General features: G+C 42.6%; 1 protein-coding gene across 2 annotated transcripts; it reads right to left on the bottom strand.

Annotated features, from left to right (window-relative positions):
- Positions 1–202: 202 nt before the first annotated feature.
- Positions 203–17,947, bottom strand: LOC120994956 (adenosine receptor A3-like). Of its 2 annotated transcripts, XM_040423866.1 has the most exons (3): positions 17,872–17,947; positions 2,630–2,666; positions 203–835 (listed from the first exon to the last, which is right to left on the bottom strand). In XM_040423866.1, exons 1-3 carry the CDS (start codon positions 17,945–17,947, stop codon positions 214–216), a joined length of 735 nt encoding a protein of 244 aa, XP_040279800.1. In that variant the 3' UTR covers positions 203–213. The 2 variants fall into 2 exon arrangements, with proteins under 2 accessions (XP_040279800.1, XP_040279799.1); XM_040423865.1 differs by lacking the exon at positions 17,872–17,947 and having other exon boundaries at positions 2,630–3,193.
- Between the last annotated feature and the right edge of the window lie 3,027 nt (positions 17,948–20,974).

Raw genomic sequence — 20,974 nt, 5'->3', positions numbered from 1 at the left:
ACAGTACATTATTGATTGCTCATAATTATTATTATTTTTTTCTCAAATAAATGTTATGATTGAAAACAAATACCCTAGAACAAAATGTTAAGAAGATAGTTTTTTTTAATAAAAAGATTCTATTTTATAGTATGCAAAAGCAAAAAACCATTTGAATACAAAACACTAAGATTTTCAGTTTAATGAGTAGATTAATGCAACATACTGTATATTTCATTTTTCAACAGTGTTTTCTGTACTAGAGGCTTCAGTTATTACATCTCTGCAGGGGATATGTCTTTTAATGATGTGAATAAATGTGGATTTAAATTTCTTTATTTTAAGACTATATATTATCGGATTTATGACAGAACTGAGATGTGACAACACAATGCACAGATACAGAGCAGGTTGGAATGCATCAGTTTGTACAATATTAGGGTAAAAATAGCTGATGCAGTTCAGAATGGATATAGGTAACCAACAGAATGCAAACAGACCCATAACAAAGACAAGTGAAATAGTAATTTTAAGTTCCTTGCTATAAGTTGACTTATTTACATGGAGGTTGGAGACACGTTTTCTCATATGCTGTCTTACAATGTAAAAGATCTCCACATACAAAGCCATCATTGTGAACAAAGGAAAGAGGACCCAAACAAAAAAGCAAAAGTACACAAGATAGTCCATGCTCATGACGTTGGGAAAATTGCATATCAGGACATTCCTTTCTTCTTCTCTAAGGTTGGGTCTGTTGTTCCATCCAAACATTGGGACCAGTGCTCCAATTGTAGACATAGTCCAGCAGAAAGAAATACTAAGATAAATCCTCTTTTTAGTGAACACCTTTCTATGGCTGAAACATAAAAAGTAATAATTTGCAATTTCCCTTCAGTAATCTCTTTAGTGTCTCATGGCTTGGATTCTTAGCCCTTGTTCATGCAGTGCATATTTGGTGGCATGTTTTTTAAAGGGGTTTTCCCATTATGATGGCATATTGGCATACTGCTTGGATTTTTTCCATGCACAGTAGAGCTCCTGGCCACCTGCAGTAAACTTCAGCACCAACCCATGTAATCTCACCAAGAATAAAAATCCAGCTGCCCGATCCTCATCTCCCTGACATCTGCCATCAGGAAAGAGACCGCAGACCCCCATGCACATTATATGGTAAGCAAGTCCTGATGAAATCAGCTGGTATACATCTTAGGTTGCATTCACACGACTGTATGTATTTTGGGGCCCGCAAAAAATATGGATGACATTCATGTGAAGTCCATGTCCGCAAAACAGACATGAATAGGACGTGTTCTGTCTTTTTTTTGTGGGACTGCGGAACAGGCATACGGATATGGACAGCAAGCGGTGTCCTGTCCACATTTTTTGTGGCCCTATTGAAATGAATGGATCCACATCTAATCCGCAAAACATGCTGATCAAATGCGGACTAAAAATACAGTCATGTGAATGGGACCTAATGTATATGGCCAGTTTAAAGGGAGTCTGTCATCTCCAAAATTGGTTTCAGAATGAGCATACTGCCATATAGGGTAGGTGATCGGAAATATAACCATACCCTTCTTTTAAAAGTCTGGTACTCTAATCTTGAAAAATGCTTACATTATTTTTATGCAAATTAGGTTTTGGAGCACCATGGGTAGGGCTACTCAGTTGGCTGCTCATTGTCCTGCCAGTAACGCTGCCCAGTTTCTTGCCCTTTTGATTGATCGACACAGAATAGAGTGGTCCTGCCACGCATGGTGCACCAAAAACCTTATATGAAGCAATATTTTTCAGGATTAGAACATCAGATTTTCAAAAGATAGGTATGGTTGTTTTTTGGGGCACCTACCCTACATGACAGTATTGTGACACACTCATTTTAAGTCCTCATGCAAATAATTGCTTTAGAGATCGAAAATAGAGTGTTAAAAGGGTATTCTATTCACATCTGGATATTGATGGCTTATTGCTAAGATATGTCATTAATTTCAGATAGGTGCGGGTCCCACCTCTGGGACCCACTCCATTCTCCAGAACTAGGTCCCCAAAGTGAAGGAGAGCATACCACCCATGCATTTCTTGCTCTCCAGTTTATCACTGTGGCACTTCTGAAAATAGCCGGACACACTCGTTCGACTATTTTCTGAAGTTCCATAGCAGTAAATGGAGCGTAAGCTGCACAAGAGTGGCCACCTTTTCATTCACCACTGTGGGCCGTAAATAGCCAACTTCCATAGCAGTGAACGGAGAGTGGCTATGCATGTGTGGCTGCTCTGCCTTCACTTCAGAGGCCCCATTCTGGAGAAAGGAGTGAGTCCCAAATAAGAGACCTCCACCTATCTGACATTGTTGGTATATCCATTTCCCAGATGGCAATGCCCCTTTAATACATTTCAGTGCAGGAATACAGTACAGACTACAATATTCACTAGTATGCAGTTTTTATGCACCAAAGTGTAAATTTGGCCTTAGAAGATACAGTCATGCAAAATCTGAAACTATAGGGCTGTTTTTCAGATGAGAAGATTAAGATTCTGGTATTTTTTAGAGCACTGAGAAAACCTTTCGGCATGTATTACATTTCAATAAGAACATTAACAATATTAATTATAATTTGAACATACAGTATATAAAAGGTATATCTTACCTGTTTGGTAACTTAATTCTCACATATCTGTCCATTGCTATAGCAAGCAGAGAAGCAGTAGATGCATTGGTGAATATGATGATTGTGCAACAGAGAAACAAACATGTGTGAAAATATAGATGTATTTTGAGTTCCAAGAGAATGGCTAAAGGTATTACACACACTCCAACTGCCAGGTCAGTCACTGCCAGAGACACAATAAAATAAAATGTGGTATCTTGAAGAGAAGGATTGACCTTCACTGCCCAGATCACAAGGGTATTTCCAAAGATAGCAAGAACCCCAATGACTACCTCCACTGCAATGTAGACAACGGTGAGACTCTGAGCCATCGTTGTTTGATTTGATAAATCTTCATACATTGGAAGAGAAGAAATGATGCACAGGATCCCATAGCATTAACACAATTCTCATTATTTATCTTAGATCTTATCTGAATTCCATTTCAGAAATGACAACTACTGCTAAAAAAAGACACCACCATTTCCTCCCTGGCCAGGTATAGTGTGCCAGTCAATATTTTTTTATATGTCACACATGATTTATAAATTGATCTTTAATAGTCTAGATTGTCAGAATGTATTTATTCACAATGTATCATTTTTATGCACAATTACAGGGAGTGCAGAATTATTAGGCAAGTTGTATTTTTGAGGATTAATTTTATTATTGAACCATGTTCTCAATGAACCCAAAAAACTCATTAATATCAAAGCTGAATATTTTTGGAAGTAGTTTTTAGTTTGTTTTTAGTTTTAGCTATTTTAGGGGGATATCTGTGTGTGCAGGTGACTATTTCTGTGCATAATTATTAGGCAACTTAACAAAAAACAAATATATACCCATTTCAATTATTTATTTTTACCAGTGAAACCAATATAACATCTCAACATTCACAAATATACATTTCTGACATTCAAAAACAAAACAAAAACAAATCAGTGACCAATATAGCCACCTTTCTTTGCAAGGACACTCAAAAGCCTGCCATCCATGGATTCTGTCAGTGTTTTGATCTGTTCACCATCAACATTGCGTGCAGCAGCAACCACAGCCTCCCAGACACTGTTCAGAGAGGTGTACTGTTTTCCCTCCTTGTAAATCTCACATTTGATGATGGACCACAGGTTCTCAATGGGGTTCAGATCAGGTGAACAAGGAGGCCATGTCATTAGATTTTCTTCTTTTATACCCTTTCTTGCCAGCCACGCTGTGGAGTACTTGGACGCGTGTGATGGAGCATTGTCCTGCATGAAAATCATGTTTTTCTTGAAGGATGCAGACTTCTTCCTGTACCACTGCTTGAACAAGGTGTCTTCCAGAAACTGGCAGTAGGACTGGGAGTTGAGCTTGACTCCATCCTCAACCCGAAAAGGCCCCACAAGCTCATCTTTGATGATACCAGCCCAAACCAGTACTCCACCTCCACCTTGCTGGCGTCTGAGTCGGACTGGAGCTCTCTGCCCTTTACCAATCCAGCCACGGGCCCATCCATCTGGCCCATCAAGACTCACTCTCATTTCATCAGTCCATAAAACTTTAGAAAAATCAGTCTTGAGATATTTCTTGGCCCAGTCTTGATGTTTCAGCTTGTGTGTCTTGTTCAGTGGTGGTCGTCTTTCAGCCTTTCTTACCTTGGCCATGTCTCTGAGTATTGCACACCTTGTGCTTTTGGGCACTCCAGTGATGTTGCAGCTCTGAAATATGGCCAAACTGGTGGCAAGTGGCATCTTGGCAGCTGCACGCTTGACTTTTCTCAGTTCATGGGCAGTTATTTTGCGCCTTGGTTTTTCCACACGCTTCTTGCGACCCTGTTGACTATTTTGAATGAAACGCTTGATTGTTCGATGATCACGCTTCAGAAGCTTTGCAATTTTAAGAGTGCTGCATCCCTCTGCAAGATATCTCACTATTTTTGACTTTTCTGAGCCTGTCAAGTCCTTCTTTTGACCCATTTTGCCAAAGGAAAGGAAGTTGCCTAATAATTATGCACACCTAATATAGGGTGTTGATGTCATTAGACCACACCCCTTCTCATTACAGAGATGCACATCACCTAATATGCTTAATTGGTAGTAGGCTTTTGAGCCTATACAGCTTGGAGTAAGACAACATGCAAAAAGAGGATGATGTGGTCAAAATACTCATTTGCCTAATAATTCTGCACGCAGTGTATTGGAAGGAACTTATCTGTCCAGGCTCCATCTGTCCAGGCTCCTCAGCTCATCATGGACTCTACACCACTATAATGATGTAAAGAAAAGTGGGAAATGATACTATAATTTCTGAATTTTCACTTTTTTTGCCACTTTTTAAATGTGGCAAGAGAAGTGGGTGTAGTTTAGTAGCAGGGGGAAGGGTCAGTGACAGCCTAACAGATTTATTGTAAATTTACACCAGAAACTAGTATAAATTGCATGGTGTCATATACACCATTTGTCTTAATACATTAATTACCAAATCAGATTTGGCTGATAATTAATAGCACAGACCACACCCTTATTGTCGGAAAACAATAAGATGCGTTTGTTTCTGAATTCACTTTGCCATATTGTTAAGGATACTAGCACTAGAAAAGGTTCCAAAAAATGTATATTTTTTGTAATTGGTTCATATATCCAATCGTTCGGCCATTTCTCTGCGGACCACTGTTTTCAAAAATTTGTACCATAACCTACTGATGCAGCTGCATCTGTAAATAGCTGTAGTGAGTTGGAATCGATGAAATCCTGTTGCCATATCGATCTACCGTTAAAATCCTCCAAGAAACATAACCATATTTGGATATCGTCTTTTAATTGCTTAGTTAATCGAATACGGTCAAATGGGTGTTTCTTTCCTGCAGTAGCTGCATACATTAGTTTTGAAAATACCCTACCCATTGGAATAACTCTAAATATAACATTTAAAGAACCCAAAGCAGATTGTAAATGTTTTAGTGTAGTTTTATTGGACTTCAATAGATTATGTAATAAAATCCTGGAAGAAATTATTTTCTCTTCCGGGGTTTTGAACTCCATTCTATTGGAATCAATCTCTATAGGTAGGTTACATATTAGGTCTCCTAATTTGCTGGTGACCTCGTCAATCCACCCTAAACATACTAAGAACCAGATAGTCATAGGTTAAATATTTAATTAAGTACACACCCCCTTCCTCACATGGCACCCCCTCCACACAGAGAGCGCTCAAATTTTGTGTGGAGGGGGTGCCATGTGAGGAAGGAGTTGTGTACTTAACTAAATATTTAACCTATGACTATCTGGCTATCTGGTTCTGGATTTGTTTAGGGTGGATTGACGAGGTCACCAGAAAATTAGGAGACCTAATATGTAAACTACGCCCACAATATCCCCTATTTAAATCAGGTCCTTTCCCAGGCACAAGGTAGCTATCATCTGGCCCCAGGAACCCTTGTTTTGGTCACACAACTGACAGACTGTGAGTGTGTATCAGCAATTCACATCAAGCCTTACTTATTATTGTTTGGAGACAACATTGGTCGTCTTACACTGGCCCTTATTATCGAGTAATTGTATGTCCTTACACTGAAACTGTCTATCAGTAATGCTTTATTAGCCGGAGCTTTAGGATATCCGGCACTATGTCTCTGATTAGTGTGCTTTAAAATGCCATGATTGCTGTCTGACCCCTATCGTTATACTTTAGGAGTGGTTGTGTGCACCTATGGTTCCTGCAGCCCATTTATCATTGTGCTGGCAGTTAATTTCAGTTTGATCTGTGTGATTGCACACCTGTTTTGACCCCTATAATTATAGTCCCCTGATGAACCCTCCTTCCATTGGGAGGGGGAAACACGTTGGCATCTGTGACATTTGGGATCTACGTTACGCAATAGGGTCTTTCTAAGGACAGATTAGTCCTAGGTACGCGGACAGAGTACATCTACCATCAAGGTGCATCTCTGGGCTGAGCAGACTGTGGAGGGTAAGAATAGGGACAGATTTCACCCTAACCCAGTATAACAATGTCTCAGCTTCCCACCGCTTAGAAATAACCGTTGATAGCTTCTTCACATAAATTAGGATGCTTTATCCAGGTTTTGGATTTGGATTTTAAGAAATAGTATAATAAAAGTTATGTTTTAGGACATTGCCCTCAGTGATATATAACTTATATTAGCAAGTGTCCTTTTCAATATTGGTATACTCAGTGATTACTTTCCAAGATAATTATTTTTTAAGTAAAGTTAGGGCATGGTCAAAAGAAGCATAATGTACCGTAGAAGAATTTTTTTCAATTAAATCATTTAAGGAACCATCTTTTGGATACAATAAATTGTGTATAAGGTGGTAGGTATTTATCTCCTTTTTTGGGACTAAAGCTAGCGGAGATAATCTAAAATTATGAAAAGGGGGATGAGAAAAAGGGCCGGCCACTCTATTTTCGGATATTTCTTTGTTTATTTTTTCTAAAACCACATTTTCTAATGACTGATACCTTTTAACAATGAGATCCTTCTGACACTTTGGAAGCTCTCTGTGGACCATGGCTTTTGCTGTAGGATGCGACTAAGAAAATTTCAGGAAAGACCAACTAGAGCAGCTGAACTTTATTTGGGATTAATCAGAGGCACTTTAAATGAGGCACTCTGTGTCAGAATGAGCAATTGGCATCAGATGTGTGGCATTAGGGGGGTGGCAGCATCAGAATAGTAGCTGAGGCAGGTAGCCAGAAGAAACCGGTCTTTTTTGTCAAAGTGCTGGTGTGGCACCATGGATGATCTAGTCTGATACATCAGGCATTGGTGGGTGGAAATCCTGGCTGATCCATGCCTGATTCATCTTGACAAAGGTCAGTCTCTCCACATTTTGGGTGGACAGGCGAGTTCTTCTTGGCAAATGTCGTGCCCATTCACTAGAAAGGTAGTAGGGAGGAATCGAGCAACTATAGACCAGTGAGTCTGACATCAATAGTAGGCAAATTAATGGAAACCCTATTAAAGGATAGGATTGTGGAACATCTAAAATCCGATGGATTGCAAGATGAAAAACAACATGGGTTTACTTCAGGGAGATCATGTCAAACAAATCTTATAGATTTTTTTGACTGGGTGAATAAAATAATAGACGGTGGAGGTGCAGTAGACATCGCATATCTAGATTTTAGTAAGGCTTTTGACACTGTCCCACATAGAAGACTTATCAATAAACTGCAGTCATTGAGCATGGACTCCCATATTGTTGAGTGGATTAGGCAGTGGCTGAGTGACAGACAACAGAGGGTTGTAGTCAATGGAGAACATTCAAAACAAGGTAATGTTACCAGTGGGGTTCCACAGGGATCTGTACTGGGACCGATTTTGTTTAATATCTTCATAAGTGATATTGCAAAAGGCCTCGCTGGTAAGGTTTGTCTTTTTGCTGATGACACAAAGATATGTAACAGGATTGATGTTCCTGGAGGGAAACGCCAAATGGAAAAGGATTTAGGAAAACTAGAAGAATGGTCAGAACTCTGGAAACTGAAATTTAATGTGGATAAGTGCAAGATAATGCACCTGGGGCGTAAAAACCCAAGGGCAGAATATAGAATATTTGACACAGTCCTGACCTCAGTATCTGAGGAAAGGGATTTAGGAGTAATTATTTCAGAAGACTTAAAGGTGGGAAGACAATGTAATAGAGCAACACGAAATGCCAGCAGAATGCTTGGATGTATAGGGAGAGGTATAAGCAGTAGAAAGAGTGAAGTGCTTATGCCGCTGTACAGAACACTGGTGAGACCTCACTTGGAGTATTGTGCGCAGTACTGGAGGCCATATCTCTAGAAGGATATAGATACTCTAGAGAGAGTTCAGAGAAGAGCTACTAAACTAGTACATGGATTGCAGGATAAAACTTACCAGGAAAGGTTAAAGGACCTTAATATGTATAGCTTGGAAGAAAGAAGAGACAGAGGGGATATGATAGAAACTTTTAAATACATAAAGGGAATCAACTCGGTAAAGGAAGAGAGCATATTTAAAAGAAGAAAAACTACCACAAGAGGACACAGTTTTAAATTAGAGGGGCAAAGGTTTAAAAGTAATATAAGGAAGTATTACTTTACTGAGAGAGTAGTGGATGCATGGAATAGCCTTCCTGCAGAAGTGGTAGCTGCAAATACAGTGAAGGGGTTTAAGCATGCATGGGATAGGCATAAGGCCATCCTTCATATAAGATAGGGCCGGGGGCTATCCATAGTATTCAGTATATTGGGCAGACTAGATGGGCCAAATGGTTCTTATCTGCCGACACATTCTATGTTTCTATGTTTCTATGTTTCTTGGGGTAACTATGGCCCCCGCCACACTAAACACCCGCTCTGATGCCACACTACTGGCCGGGCAGGACAGCTTTTCCAGGGTAAACTCTGCAGTTTGACTACCAAGTAATCCATCGGATCTTCAATGTGGGGTGGCAGGGTGCTATCCAAGTATGCCACCACCTGCTGGTTCAGGTCCTCATCAGGTCTAGCTGCTGGTGAGTAGTTTCTTCACTAGGCGGGTGAAGAAATCTGCTCATCAGTGAATCTACACTCAAGTTGCTGCTGATGGAGCTGGAACTGCTTCTACCAACCCGCCCCCCCCCCCCCCCCCACAGCAGCCATGGCAGAGGAACGTGAGCGCAGAGGGCCCCCCGGTCAGACTTGCGAGAGGATGGATGATGACGCAGATAGGCAGCGGCCAACTCACTACATATCATGTCTCTATAGTAGTTCAGTTTGTCCTCCCTCTCAGCCCCTATAAAAAAGGCCCCTATTTTGGACCGGTAGCGAGGGTCCAACAAGGTGGAGAGCCAGAAGTCATCCCTCTGCCGAATGGTGACAATTCGGCTGTAACTACGCAAGCAAGTGAGCATGCATCGGGCCATTTGTGCAAGTGACACGGAGGAACTCCCTTCCTCCATCTTCACTGCATACTGCCACGGTGTGTCTGGGTCCCCTGCCTCGTCTTCCTCATAGCCCTGTAGCTCCTCTGGTTCCTCCTGCTCCTCCTCTTCTGTCACCTATATACAGTTGCAAGAAAAAGTATGTGAACCCTTTGGAATGATATGGATTTCTGCACAAATTGGTCATAAAATGTGATCTGATCTTCATCTAAGTCACAACAATAGAAAATCACAGTCTGCTTAAACTATTAACACACAAAGAATTAAATGAAACCATGTTTTTATTGAACACACCATGTAAACATTCACAGTGCAGGTGGAAAAAGTATGTGAACCCTTGGGTTTAATAACTGGTTGAACCTCCTTTGGCAGCAATAACTTCAACCAAACGTTTCCTGTAGTTGCAGATCAGACGTGCACAACGGTCAGGAGTAATTCTTGACCATTCCTCTTAACAGAACTGTTTCAGTTCAGCAATATTCTTGGGATGTCTGGTGTGAATCGCTTTCTTGAGATCATGCCACAACATCTCAATCAGGTTGAGGTCAGGACTCTGACTGGGCCACTCCAGAAGGCGTATTTTCTTCTGTTTAAGCCATTCTGTTGTTGATTTACTTCTATGCTTTGGGTTGTTGTCCTGTTGCAACACCCATCTTCTGTTGAGCTTCAGCTGGTGGACAGATGGTCTTAAGTTCTCCTGCAAAATGTCTTGATCAACTTGGGAATTCATTTTTCCTTCGATGATAGCAATCCGTCCAGGCCCTGACGCAGCAAAGCAGCCCCAAACCATGAGGCCCCCACCACCATACTTCACAGTTGGGATGAGGTTTTGATGTTGGTGTGCTGTGGCTCTTTTTCTCCTCACATAGTGTTGTGTGTTTCTTCCAAACAACTCAACTTTGGTTTCATCTGTCCACAGAATATTTTGCCAGTACTGGAACATCCAGGTGCTCTTGTGCAAACTGTAAACGTGCAACAATGTTTTTTTTGGACAGCAGTGGCTTCCTCTGTGGTATCCTCCCATGAAATCCATTCTTGTTTAGTGTTTTACGTATCGTAGATTCGCTAACAGGGATGTTAGCATATGCCAGAGACTTTTGTAAGTCTTTAGCTGACACTCTAGGATTCTTCTTCACCTCATTGAGCAGTCTGCGCTGTGCTCTTGCAGTCATCTTTACAGGACGGCCACTCCTAGGGAGAGTAGCAGTAGTGCTGAACTTTCTCCAATTATAGACAATTTGTCTTACCGTGGACTGATGAACAGCAAGGCTTTTGGAGATACTTTTATAACCCTTTCCAGCTTTATGCAAGTCAACAATTCTTAATCGTAGGTCTTCTGAGAGCTCTTTTGTGCGAGGCATAATTCACATCAGGCAATGTTTCTTGTGAAAAGCAGAACTGGTGTGTGTTTTTTATAGGGCAGCTGTAACCAACACCTCCAATCTCATCTCATTGATTGGACTCCAGTTAGCTGACACCTCACTCCAATTAGCTCTTGGAGATGTCATTAGTCTAGGGATTCACATACTTTTTCCACCTGCACTGTGAATGTTTATATGGTGTGTTCAATAAAAACATGGTAACATTTAATTCTTTGTGTGTTATTCGTTTAAGCAGACTGTGATTGTCTATTGTTGTGACTTAGATGAAAATCAGATCACATTTTATGACCAATTTGTGCAGAAATCCATATCATTCCAAAGGGTTCACATACTTTTTCTTGCAACTGTATATAAAAACCACCTATTTCGTTACACATTGCTTTTGCTCCAATGTCCTCGTCCTCCTCCAGTTCAGCCCCTACAGGGCTCAAGTGGCCATGAGATCTAGACGCCATGTCTCCAGTCCCCTGAACAGCCAGATTTACCAGCATCTGTTCCAGGACATGAAGCAGTGGAATGACGTTGTTCATCCCGTAGTCCTGGCGACTCACAAATAACGTGGCCTCCTCAAAGGGCCTGAGCAAACGGCAGGTGTCACGCATGAGCTGCCACTGGCTGACATCAAAGTTACCCAGGTGAGTACTCCTGCCCGCTTGGATCATCTGTAACATCCCGAAGTATGTCACTAAACTCTTTCTCCCCGCTACATCATGCTAGGTGTACATTTATTGTCATCTTGTGTAATCTAACACTGCATTCTCAATTATGTGCATTTTCCAGGCCTGTTGTATATATTATGCTGTAATTTCCATGTACACCAGCAGGTGGCAGCAATATGTTTAGCAGGACCTTATCTAGTTTAGTATTGCTAGACTGGAATAGTTCATTACAGTCTAGCTCCCCCCCTCTTTGAGCAGAAGTGGGCTGGACCATGTCCTGTCTCATGGGGAGGAAGGAAAGTTCTAGTTAGTGTACCAGCCCCCCTGCTAGGGGAAGGCTGTGTTGGTAGAAGCTCCCAGACATAGGGATCCCAACCTAGGATCCAGCCTCGGCTGAGGCCAAAGATCCCTCTTCCCAGACTGAGCCTTCAGCCTCAGTGCTGGTTGACAAGCAGGCAGCACCTCCAGAACTACAGAACTCCAGGACGGACCATTCCCTGCGAGCAGTCCTGTGAGTAATTTATCCAGAGATCAGGAGAAGCCAAATTCCTCCTCAGCTAGTCAGGCCCATATCAAGCAGAAAACAGACAGAGCAGAAGATAGATACCTGCCAGATTCACTAGGCATATGATAAGAAGCAGAATATATATTGATTCCTGCCACATATTACCAATACCTGCTGGGACCCAAGGCTAATGCTGTTACTCGTATGGATTCAAGCTGCCATTAAGTAAAGACAAGTTGGATTATATCACCAGTCTGGATCTCATTCATTATTATCCACGTTCCTCAGTTACTCCTACTAACAACACTCAATTTATTGCGTGAGCCAGGATCCAGGAGTCCAGCCGTACCCAGGTAGGAGACACCGTTGACACTACATAGAGACATTATCCCCACTCTGGCATTCCTCACCTGGTACGTGAGTTACAATATCTTAAAGGGCCCTGAGACCTGCGCACATTGCAATTGGCGTCACGAACAAACAAAAACTATTAATATTGTGCCAGTGTGCATTAGTCCCAATCCGGCTTACTGCACATCAAGAAATCGTTTATGGCCTTTCTCTGTTCGTATAGTCGGTCCAACATATGGAGGGTGGAATTCCAACGAGTGGAAACGTTGCATATCAGCCTGTTAGAGGATTCCGTTCTGACGCTACAGCTAAAGTAGGGTGTGCTTTGCGGTGTACGAGTGGCTGAAGTGCATGCAAAGTTTCCATGCCATTGTTAGGATGTCTTGCAGATGGGTAGAAGACTTCAGGAATCACTTGACAACCAGATTGAACACGTGTGCCATGCAGGGCGCATGGCTCAGCCCTCCTTGATGCAGCGCCAACACCATGTTCTTCCCGTTGTCGATCACCCTGGTTCCGATTTTGAGTTGTCACGGAGAAAGCTAGGATTCGATTTCTTGATGAAGGACACGGAGCAGTTCCTCCCCTGTGTGAGTCAGTTTTCCCAGGCAAATGAGGTGCAGAACAGCGTGACACTGCCATGCCCTGCACATGTGGTATTCTGGAGGAACACTGTGAATTGGCCCTGCAGTGGAGGCTGAGGACAAGGTGGAGGATGAGGAAGCAGAGGCGGACATTGTCGCAGGACCAACAGCGTGAGAACGCGGAGGCAGAAGCGGCATCACCTGGCTAAGTTGCTGGTGTGGCTGTGCAGGAACCACATTCACCCAGTGGGCCGTTAAGGACATGTATTGTACCTGACCGTAGTTACAGCTCCACATGTCGGCACTGCCGTGCACTTTGACAGACACCAACAGGCTCAAGAACTGGCCCACATTCTGTTCTACATGTGTGTGCAGGGCTGGTACTGCTTCTTTGGCAAAGAAATGACGGCTTGGGTCTCTCCACCTCGGCTCGGCACAATCGATCAGTTCTCTGAAAGGTGCAGAGTCCACCACTTGGAAAGGGAGGGACTGCAGCACCAGCAACTTGGCCAGGAGCACATTTCAGCTTCTGCGCCGTTGGATGAGTGCACGCATACTGTTGTCTCTTGACAATCGCTTCGGTGATCGATTTCTGACGGAATGACTGATGAGGAGTAGGAGGAGGAGCAGGAGCATCAGGACCAGTAGATGATGGGAAGGACAGATAGCTCCCTCCGTCTGAGGTGGTGGAGCCTTGACTGCCTGAAATCGGGTGCGTGCCACTGGGTGATGCAGCAGTTGCTGCGACAGACTGGACCACCACATCTGAGCCACGGCTATCCAAGCGCACTGTATGGTGGCGATGCATATGTTGACGCAGATTCTACAAATGGCCATGTTCACCTCATCTGGCGGCTTAACAAAAAACTGCCACACTGCCCAGTAGGTGATTTTACCCCCAACACTCCACACTGACTGACTGCTACCGCCGCTGCTTCCGTGAACCCCTGCACCACTAATTTCCGTGCAGGTAAGCTCCTGTGAAGCGGGTGGTCTACCCCGGGAATGTTTGGCTCCTGACTTCCCACTGCTGCCACCCTGCTGACTCCCACCACGCTAGCGACTTGCTGACTCTGCCGCTGCCTCACAGGCAAGCTGCCACCCTCTTCTCCCGATGAAGATGCCCCTAATTTACCTGGCACCCAAGTGCGATCAGCTACATCATCATCATCGAGTACTGTCTGCATGTCACTGATGTCCTTCTCAATGGTCTCTGGGTCAGGAGCAACACCGCTCCCACGCCACTCTCCTCATCACTACTTGCCAGCCTACCGGAGGAAGCGGCGGATGTCTCCTCCACATCTTGGCTGGCCAGTAGCTCCTGACTGTCCTCTAGTAGCTCGTCCTCACTGTATGAGCCCACAGCATACTGTATAGTACTCTGGCTGAGGGAACAGAAAAGAACAGAGGCAGGTTGAGGACAGGTGAGGGCACAAGGTCTGCTCCCGGGCCATGCCAACTAATGGTTGTGTCAGACGAACCCACTGACTCTTGGCTGGGGGTGTCTGATGTCACTTGCGATGAAGTGGATGACCAAGTCAACTATTCAAGAACTGCTGGGTTGCTGGTCAAGACACGGCCGCTAGATGTCACCGGGAGCTCAGGCCTCTCGCTGTGACTCCTGCTGCCTCGGCCCCTTACTCTGCTGCGACCTGTGCCTGCGCCAGAAACATTTAGGCCTCTGCCACTCCCTGTGCAGGGCCTGACACTTCTCTGTCTGACATACTGTTAGATCAAATAAATAAATAAAAAGGAAATTAAAACACCCCAAAATAGTCTGTAATTTTCTCACCTCACCACACAACAGCTAATAAGCCCTTTTTTCCCCACTAATACACACCAAAGAAGGCTTTAGAACATGTAACTGCACCGCTGAATTGCAAATAATAATTTTTTCTTGCCACTAATACACGCAAAAAAGGGCTTTAGAACATACTGTATAAGTGCACCGCTGAACGGCAAATAATATATATTTTTGTGCCACTAATACACGCCAAAAAGGGCTTTAGAAAATATAACTGCACAGCTGAACGGCAAATAATATATATACAGTACAGACCAAAAGTTTGGACACACCTTCTCATTCAAAGAGTTTTCTTTATTTTCATGACTATGAAGGCATCAAAACTATGAATTAACACATGTGGAATTATATTCATAACAAACAAGTGTGAAACAACTGAAAATATGTCATATTCTAGGTTCTTCAAAGTAGCCACCTTTTGCTTTGATTACTGCTTTGCACACTCTTGGCATTCTCTTGATGAGCTTCAAGAGGTAGTCCCCTGAAATGGTCTTCCAACAGTCTTGAAGGAGTTCCCAGAGATGCTTAGCACTTGTTGGCCCTTTTGCCTTCACTCTGCGGTCCAGCTCACCCAAACCATCTCGATTGGGTTCAGGTCCGGTGACTGTGGAGGCCAGGTCATCTGGCGCAGCACCCAATCACTCTCCTTCATGGTCAAATAGCCCTTACTTTCAAAGTTTTCCCAATTTTTCGGCTGACTGACTGACCTTGATTTCTTAAAGTAATGATGGCCACTTGTTTTTCTTTACTTAGCTGCTTTTTTCTTGCCATAATACAAATTCTAACAGTCTATTCAGTAGGACTATCAGCTGTGTATCCACCTGACTTCTCCTCAACGCAACTGATGGTCCCAACCCCATTTATAAGGCAAGAAATCCCACTTATTAAACCTGACAGGGCACACCTGTGAAGTGAAAACCATTTCAGGGGTCTACCTCTTGAAGCTCAATAAGAGAATGCCAAGAGTGTGCCAAGCAGTAATCAAAGCAAAAGGTGGCTACTTTGAAGAACCTAGAATATGACATATTTTCAGTTGTTTCACACTTGTTTGTTATGTATATAATTCCACATGTGTTAATTCATAGTTGTGATGCCTTCAGTGTGAATCTACAATTTTCATAGTCATGAAAATAAAGAAAACTCTTTGAATGAGAAGGTGTGTCCAAACTTTTGGTCTGTACTGTACATTTTCTCACTTCACCACACAACGGCTAATAATCCCTTTTTTTTCCACTAATACAAGCCAAAAATGCAACATATAACTGCACAGCACAAGGGCAAATAAGACATACAAATATTTCCTTGTCATAAACCCTGTGAATGGCTGTATCAAACAGCACTTGCACCCCAATAACAAGAACGGTTTGCTGGAATTAGAGCTGTATAATGGCAATTTGGATCCGCAATCAGTGCAGCAAGGTGTAATAGGATTGTTCCTATTACCCAGGCTGTAAACTCCCCTACTGAACCCTGTTCTGCTTCAATACTGTGAAATGATTCCTCCCTATCCTTTCCCTGAACTACTATACAGCAAAATAAAAGTTTTAAAGTCTTTTCTACCACTGTCCCTAGAACCTGCTGACGTCTCTTCCTGCACTAAGTACACTGGAAAATGGCTGAATCCAAGATGGCTGAGGATATTTATAGGGCTGTGACATTACAGAGCTGGCTGGCTGCTGATTGGCTACATGCATGGCATTGTGGGTGATCCCTCGTTCCAAGAGTTCCTTGCTCCATGTACTAACACGTGCAACAGCCATTTTAGGAAAAAATGCGATTCGTTACCACGAAGCATGAGGAAATTCGGATTTGGTGTGAATCGCATTTTTCCTGAAATTCGGATTGAATTCTACTTCGTCAACTTCCATTCGCTCATCTCTAGTAACTGTGTATCTGTTTGTGCTGAGCTTCTTCACTCCACCCCTCCCACTAGAAAGTTCTAGTATATCCAGAAACTGTATTTTTTTTACAGCATTCACCTGAGGGGGTATATCATGTGATATTTTTATAGATCAGGTTGTCATTGATGCGGCGATTTCTAATATGTCTATGTTGCCGTAACCACAGCATGGGGACTCGATGGGGACAGGGAGGGAGCCCTCCCGGAGCCCCTCCTCCACTAACTCCATACATGCACTGACCACGGCATACAGAGAGTTAAAGCGTCTGCATCAGTGTTTTCACCGATGTTGGCATATACAACAGGGGCATAACTAATGTATGGGGGCACTATGGGAGAATAAATGTTGTGTGGGGGCACTATGAGAGTATAAATAAATTGTGGGAGCACTATAGTAGCATGACTACTGTGTGGGTGAACTATGGATCACAAATACTGTCTGGGGAAACTTTTGGGGCATCTCTGCTATTTTCCCTCTTTGACCTTTTCAAAAGTTGGGAGATAGATCTACAGTATTGTAAGAAGCACTGTAGCCTACGTTTACCAATCTGTGGTTCTCCAGCTAATACAAAACTACAACTCTCAATGTTCGCCAACAGCCTGCAGGCATGATGACATGATGGGAGTTGTCGTTTTGCAACAGCTGGAGAGCCACAGGTTGGTAAACATATGTCTAAAGTATTAAAAGAAGCAATGTAGTAAAATGTGCTTGGTTGGTTTCTATGGGATGAGAGGTAGAATAAAAGGTGTTGCCTCAACAGCTACAGTTACATTAATGTATACATTTAATGCATGCTGCATCAAAAATTGGATTTAAATTGGATCATGAAGAGTATATATGCCAAGTTTGGTTGAGATACCTCAAGGCATGTAGGAGCCTATGAAGAATAAATGTACAAACTTTTATTTTATATATATATATATATATATATATATACTTTAATTTTACTACAAAAGTTTTCTTTTTCACATATCTTAAAGGGAGGTTAGACGGACAGAAAGCAAACCATTAAACTGTGTTAAGTTAAACCACATTGAGGATTCAAAGATGCCACATTGGTTATTAGAGCAGTCGAGGGAAATACAACCCAAAACAATGTGGAGAGAAGTCTCTATGATAGAATATGTAACCTCCAATATGGTAGAGACAAAATTAACTGTTACCTTTAGTGACCGAGTGTAAAAGGCAGTCTATGGTTATCAAGGGGTAGGATCTGAGGGGCGTACTGTGGGCCTCCATTTCTGCAAAAGCTTAGACCCCTTCTCTGCATTCAATAGGATATGAGTAGAACCATCACTGAAGATAATGAACATCCTAGTGAACCTCCAATTGTACACAGTGTTGTAGTGTCACACAGAGCTTATGTGGTATAACATGCTTCTTTTTTATTTGAAGTGTGGCTTAAAAGAGATCTGAAACAGTGTGCTATGTTTAAATGATGATAAAGCTTCTTGATTTCTTTCCAGGGAACACCAGAGTCACATTCGTATGAAAGAAGTAAACTCTGGCCAAACTGTATCTCAAAAAGACCTAAGAGTCTATCCACCGGCTTGATAATGATATCTTGTTGTTTTGATAAACTGATGAAGAAGTGGTTTCAGTTCAGGTGTGAAAATAGATTCAGAGATATACCAACGGAACTGACCATATGGGGCAGGTCTTCATGTCTCCTGTTCTTCAATAAATATCTCATAAAGCTGTTTTGTTAGAAATCTGAAGAATGACTCCTGGTGAATTGCCCGAAATACATCTATTCTTTGGAGAAGTGGTAGGATAAGTCTCCAGTTTAGCTTTCTGTTTTTTAAAAGAGAATTTGGCTTTACAGGGAATATGTGATGGATAACATTATTAGCCCTGAGTCTAAGAGGCTATGTGCTACCAATAGACGTTTTGCAACAGGGTTTTGTGTCCATGAGAATCAAAGCTTTTTATAGATCTGTTGTGCTGGATTTGCAGGCTATTAGAGGAGGTATGCACCAGGAAGTTGTGAGTCAGGCGTGTTGGTGCTTCCTTTGTTCTTTTCTTTGGGCCATCAGTACTTGTACCCAGTACAGGGAAAAGTGTTTAGCAGCTATTAAGATAAGTTGTATGTCAATGCAAATCATGAGTTTGCTGCCATCCTGGGATTTAGTTAGGCCTTGAAAAGTGGTTAGGTTTTGACAAATCTTAGGGTCGCATATGACACATTTTCATCTATAGTTTCCTGAAATAAAAGAAGACAAGGTTCATGATAAAGCAGGTGGCACAATTTATGTTGACTGGCCAACCAGAGTATCATAGGATTTTCTGGTGGGCCCTGGCTCTGAAACCATTGGAACTGTCTTTGGAGCCAATAACTTGCCAATAGGGTCTATTTCTTTTAATCACGAGTCTATAAGGCTAGTTTCACATCTGCAGCACGTAGATCCGGCAGAAAATGCTGGGAATCGGCCAGACACAAACAGCAGCGGTCAGATCTGCGCCAGACCCCATTATACTTAATAGGGCCAGAGGGCATTCCGTTTGTACCAGGCAGTGCCGAATCCGGAGAATTCCAGCAGGCTGTTCTGGGAATAAACATCATATATGTTAAACTAGCCTTAGACTTTATTGATGATACAGGGTTTGGGCCCTAAGAATCATTTTCTCTGGTTGCCCGAGGCTAGTTTGACCCTGGGCACAATTTCTATTACTGCATTTTATTAAAGCTTTATGACATAGTTCCTATTTGATTCATATTAGCCTATATACTTCCCTTTTTCCTCAGCCAGGGGTATGGTCCCCCACACACACAACCACCCACCCCTTGTCCCCCTTAATAGTTGATGGACACCAATAAATACACCATACCCTAGGGAATTTGTGACAATTTAACATGGAAAATGAACACACATCTGCTAATGGCCTGTGAAGGGTAAAAGTAGTTTGGTCTCCAAGACTGCCCCTCCAGGCTGGATAGACTTTGGCCGACCATTATAAGTCACTAGCAGCCTCCTACAAATCTTGGGCATGTGGGGTTTCCTTGCACACCAGAGGCGTGCACAGTTCAGCCAGATGTGATGTACCCAGCTTCATCACTGTCTTACAAAAATTCTCTTCTAACAAGTTCTCAAAAATTAACACATGTACAGTACAGTAATGAAGCCAGGCACAGTACACTTGCTGCACTGTCCATCCCAGAGGAGTACAAGACAACGGCATATGCCGGAGTTTTGGAAGAGGCTGGTAGTGACGTTGAGCGGCTGATAGATGTCATTCAAGAAAGGTAGGCAGGGGTGGGTTGCCCATAGACATTACAGGGAAATTTCCCGGTGCACCGATGCCCAGGGGGCCACCAAACCCTCCTCTCTGCTGCTGGCTGGGTACATAATGGGCCAGCTCCTGAATTAAACTGCTGTGGCTCGCATCTCCTAAACCCGCTGCTCCACATCTTAATCAGAGGCAAATGGCGGTGGAGGACAGAAAAGGGCATCCATTGATGGCCATGACAGAAGAGGGACAGCTTTTGGAGCAATATATTGTGCTGCACTGTGGTATATGGTTCAGATAGGATGGTATTTTGCACTATGATATTGCAGACCCCACCTAGTTGTGTTGCCCCACTTTCAATTTGGGGCCTCTTTTAGGCTACATTCACACGACCGTATGTATTTTGTGGTCCGCAAAAAATACGGATGATGTCTGTGTGACATCCGTGTTGGATCTGATTTCTTTGTCGATCCATTGTAACAATGCCTATCCTTGTCCGCAAAACGGACAAGAATAGGATATGCTCCATATTGTTTACGGGGTTACGGAACAGACATACGGATGCAGAAAGCACATGGTGTGCTGTCCGCATTTTTTGCGGACCCATTGAAATGAATGGGTCCTCATCCAATCCGCAAAAAAAAACGGAACGGACATGGAAGCAGAATACGTTCGTGTGAATGTAGCCCTAGGTGTTTCCAGGGCCTCTATAAGTTCCCTGTCCGCCTCTGTACAGTAGGTAGGTTTGCCTAACTCTTCCTGCAAGCATCAAAAAACAGATGGTTCCTATTAGAATACAATGCACACTAGGTTGATTTTTTTTTTTTTTTGCTGCACACACTGTCATTGCGTAGATGGTCTAGGTTGCTGTATAAGTGGACACATCAACCTTTAGACCTAAGACTTGAGTGGTATAGTTATAATTTTAAACTTTTTTGTGATAATGTTTCTTAATACTATTACACCATATTTTTGTGTAAACTTTTTTTCTTTATGACTGCACAATGACATTGAAAATATTTAACCCATCTCTTTGGT

This window comes from Bufo bufo, chromosome 3, assembly GCF_905171765.1.
Source record: "Bufo bufo chromosome 3, aBufBuf1.1, whole genome shotgun sequence".
NCBI classification, from domain to species: Eukaryota; Metazoa; Chordata; class Amphibia; order Anura; family Bufonidae; genus Bufo; species Bufo bufo.
The sequence above is the reverse complement of the archived record's forward strand: the minus strand, read 5'-3'. Positions and strand labels throughout refer to the sequence as shown.

Coding starts and splice junctions, on each gene's coding strand:
- LOC120994956 (XM_040423865.1), bottom strand. CDS start 2,991: ATGTATGAAGATTTATCAAATCAAACAACGATGGCTCAGAGTCTCACC. Junction 836..2,629: donor AGAATTAAGTTACCAAACAG/GTAAGATATACC, acceptor TTTATGTTTCAG/CCATAGAAAGGTGTTCACTA.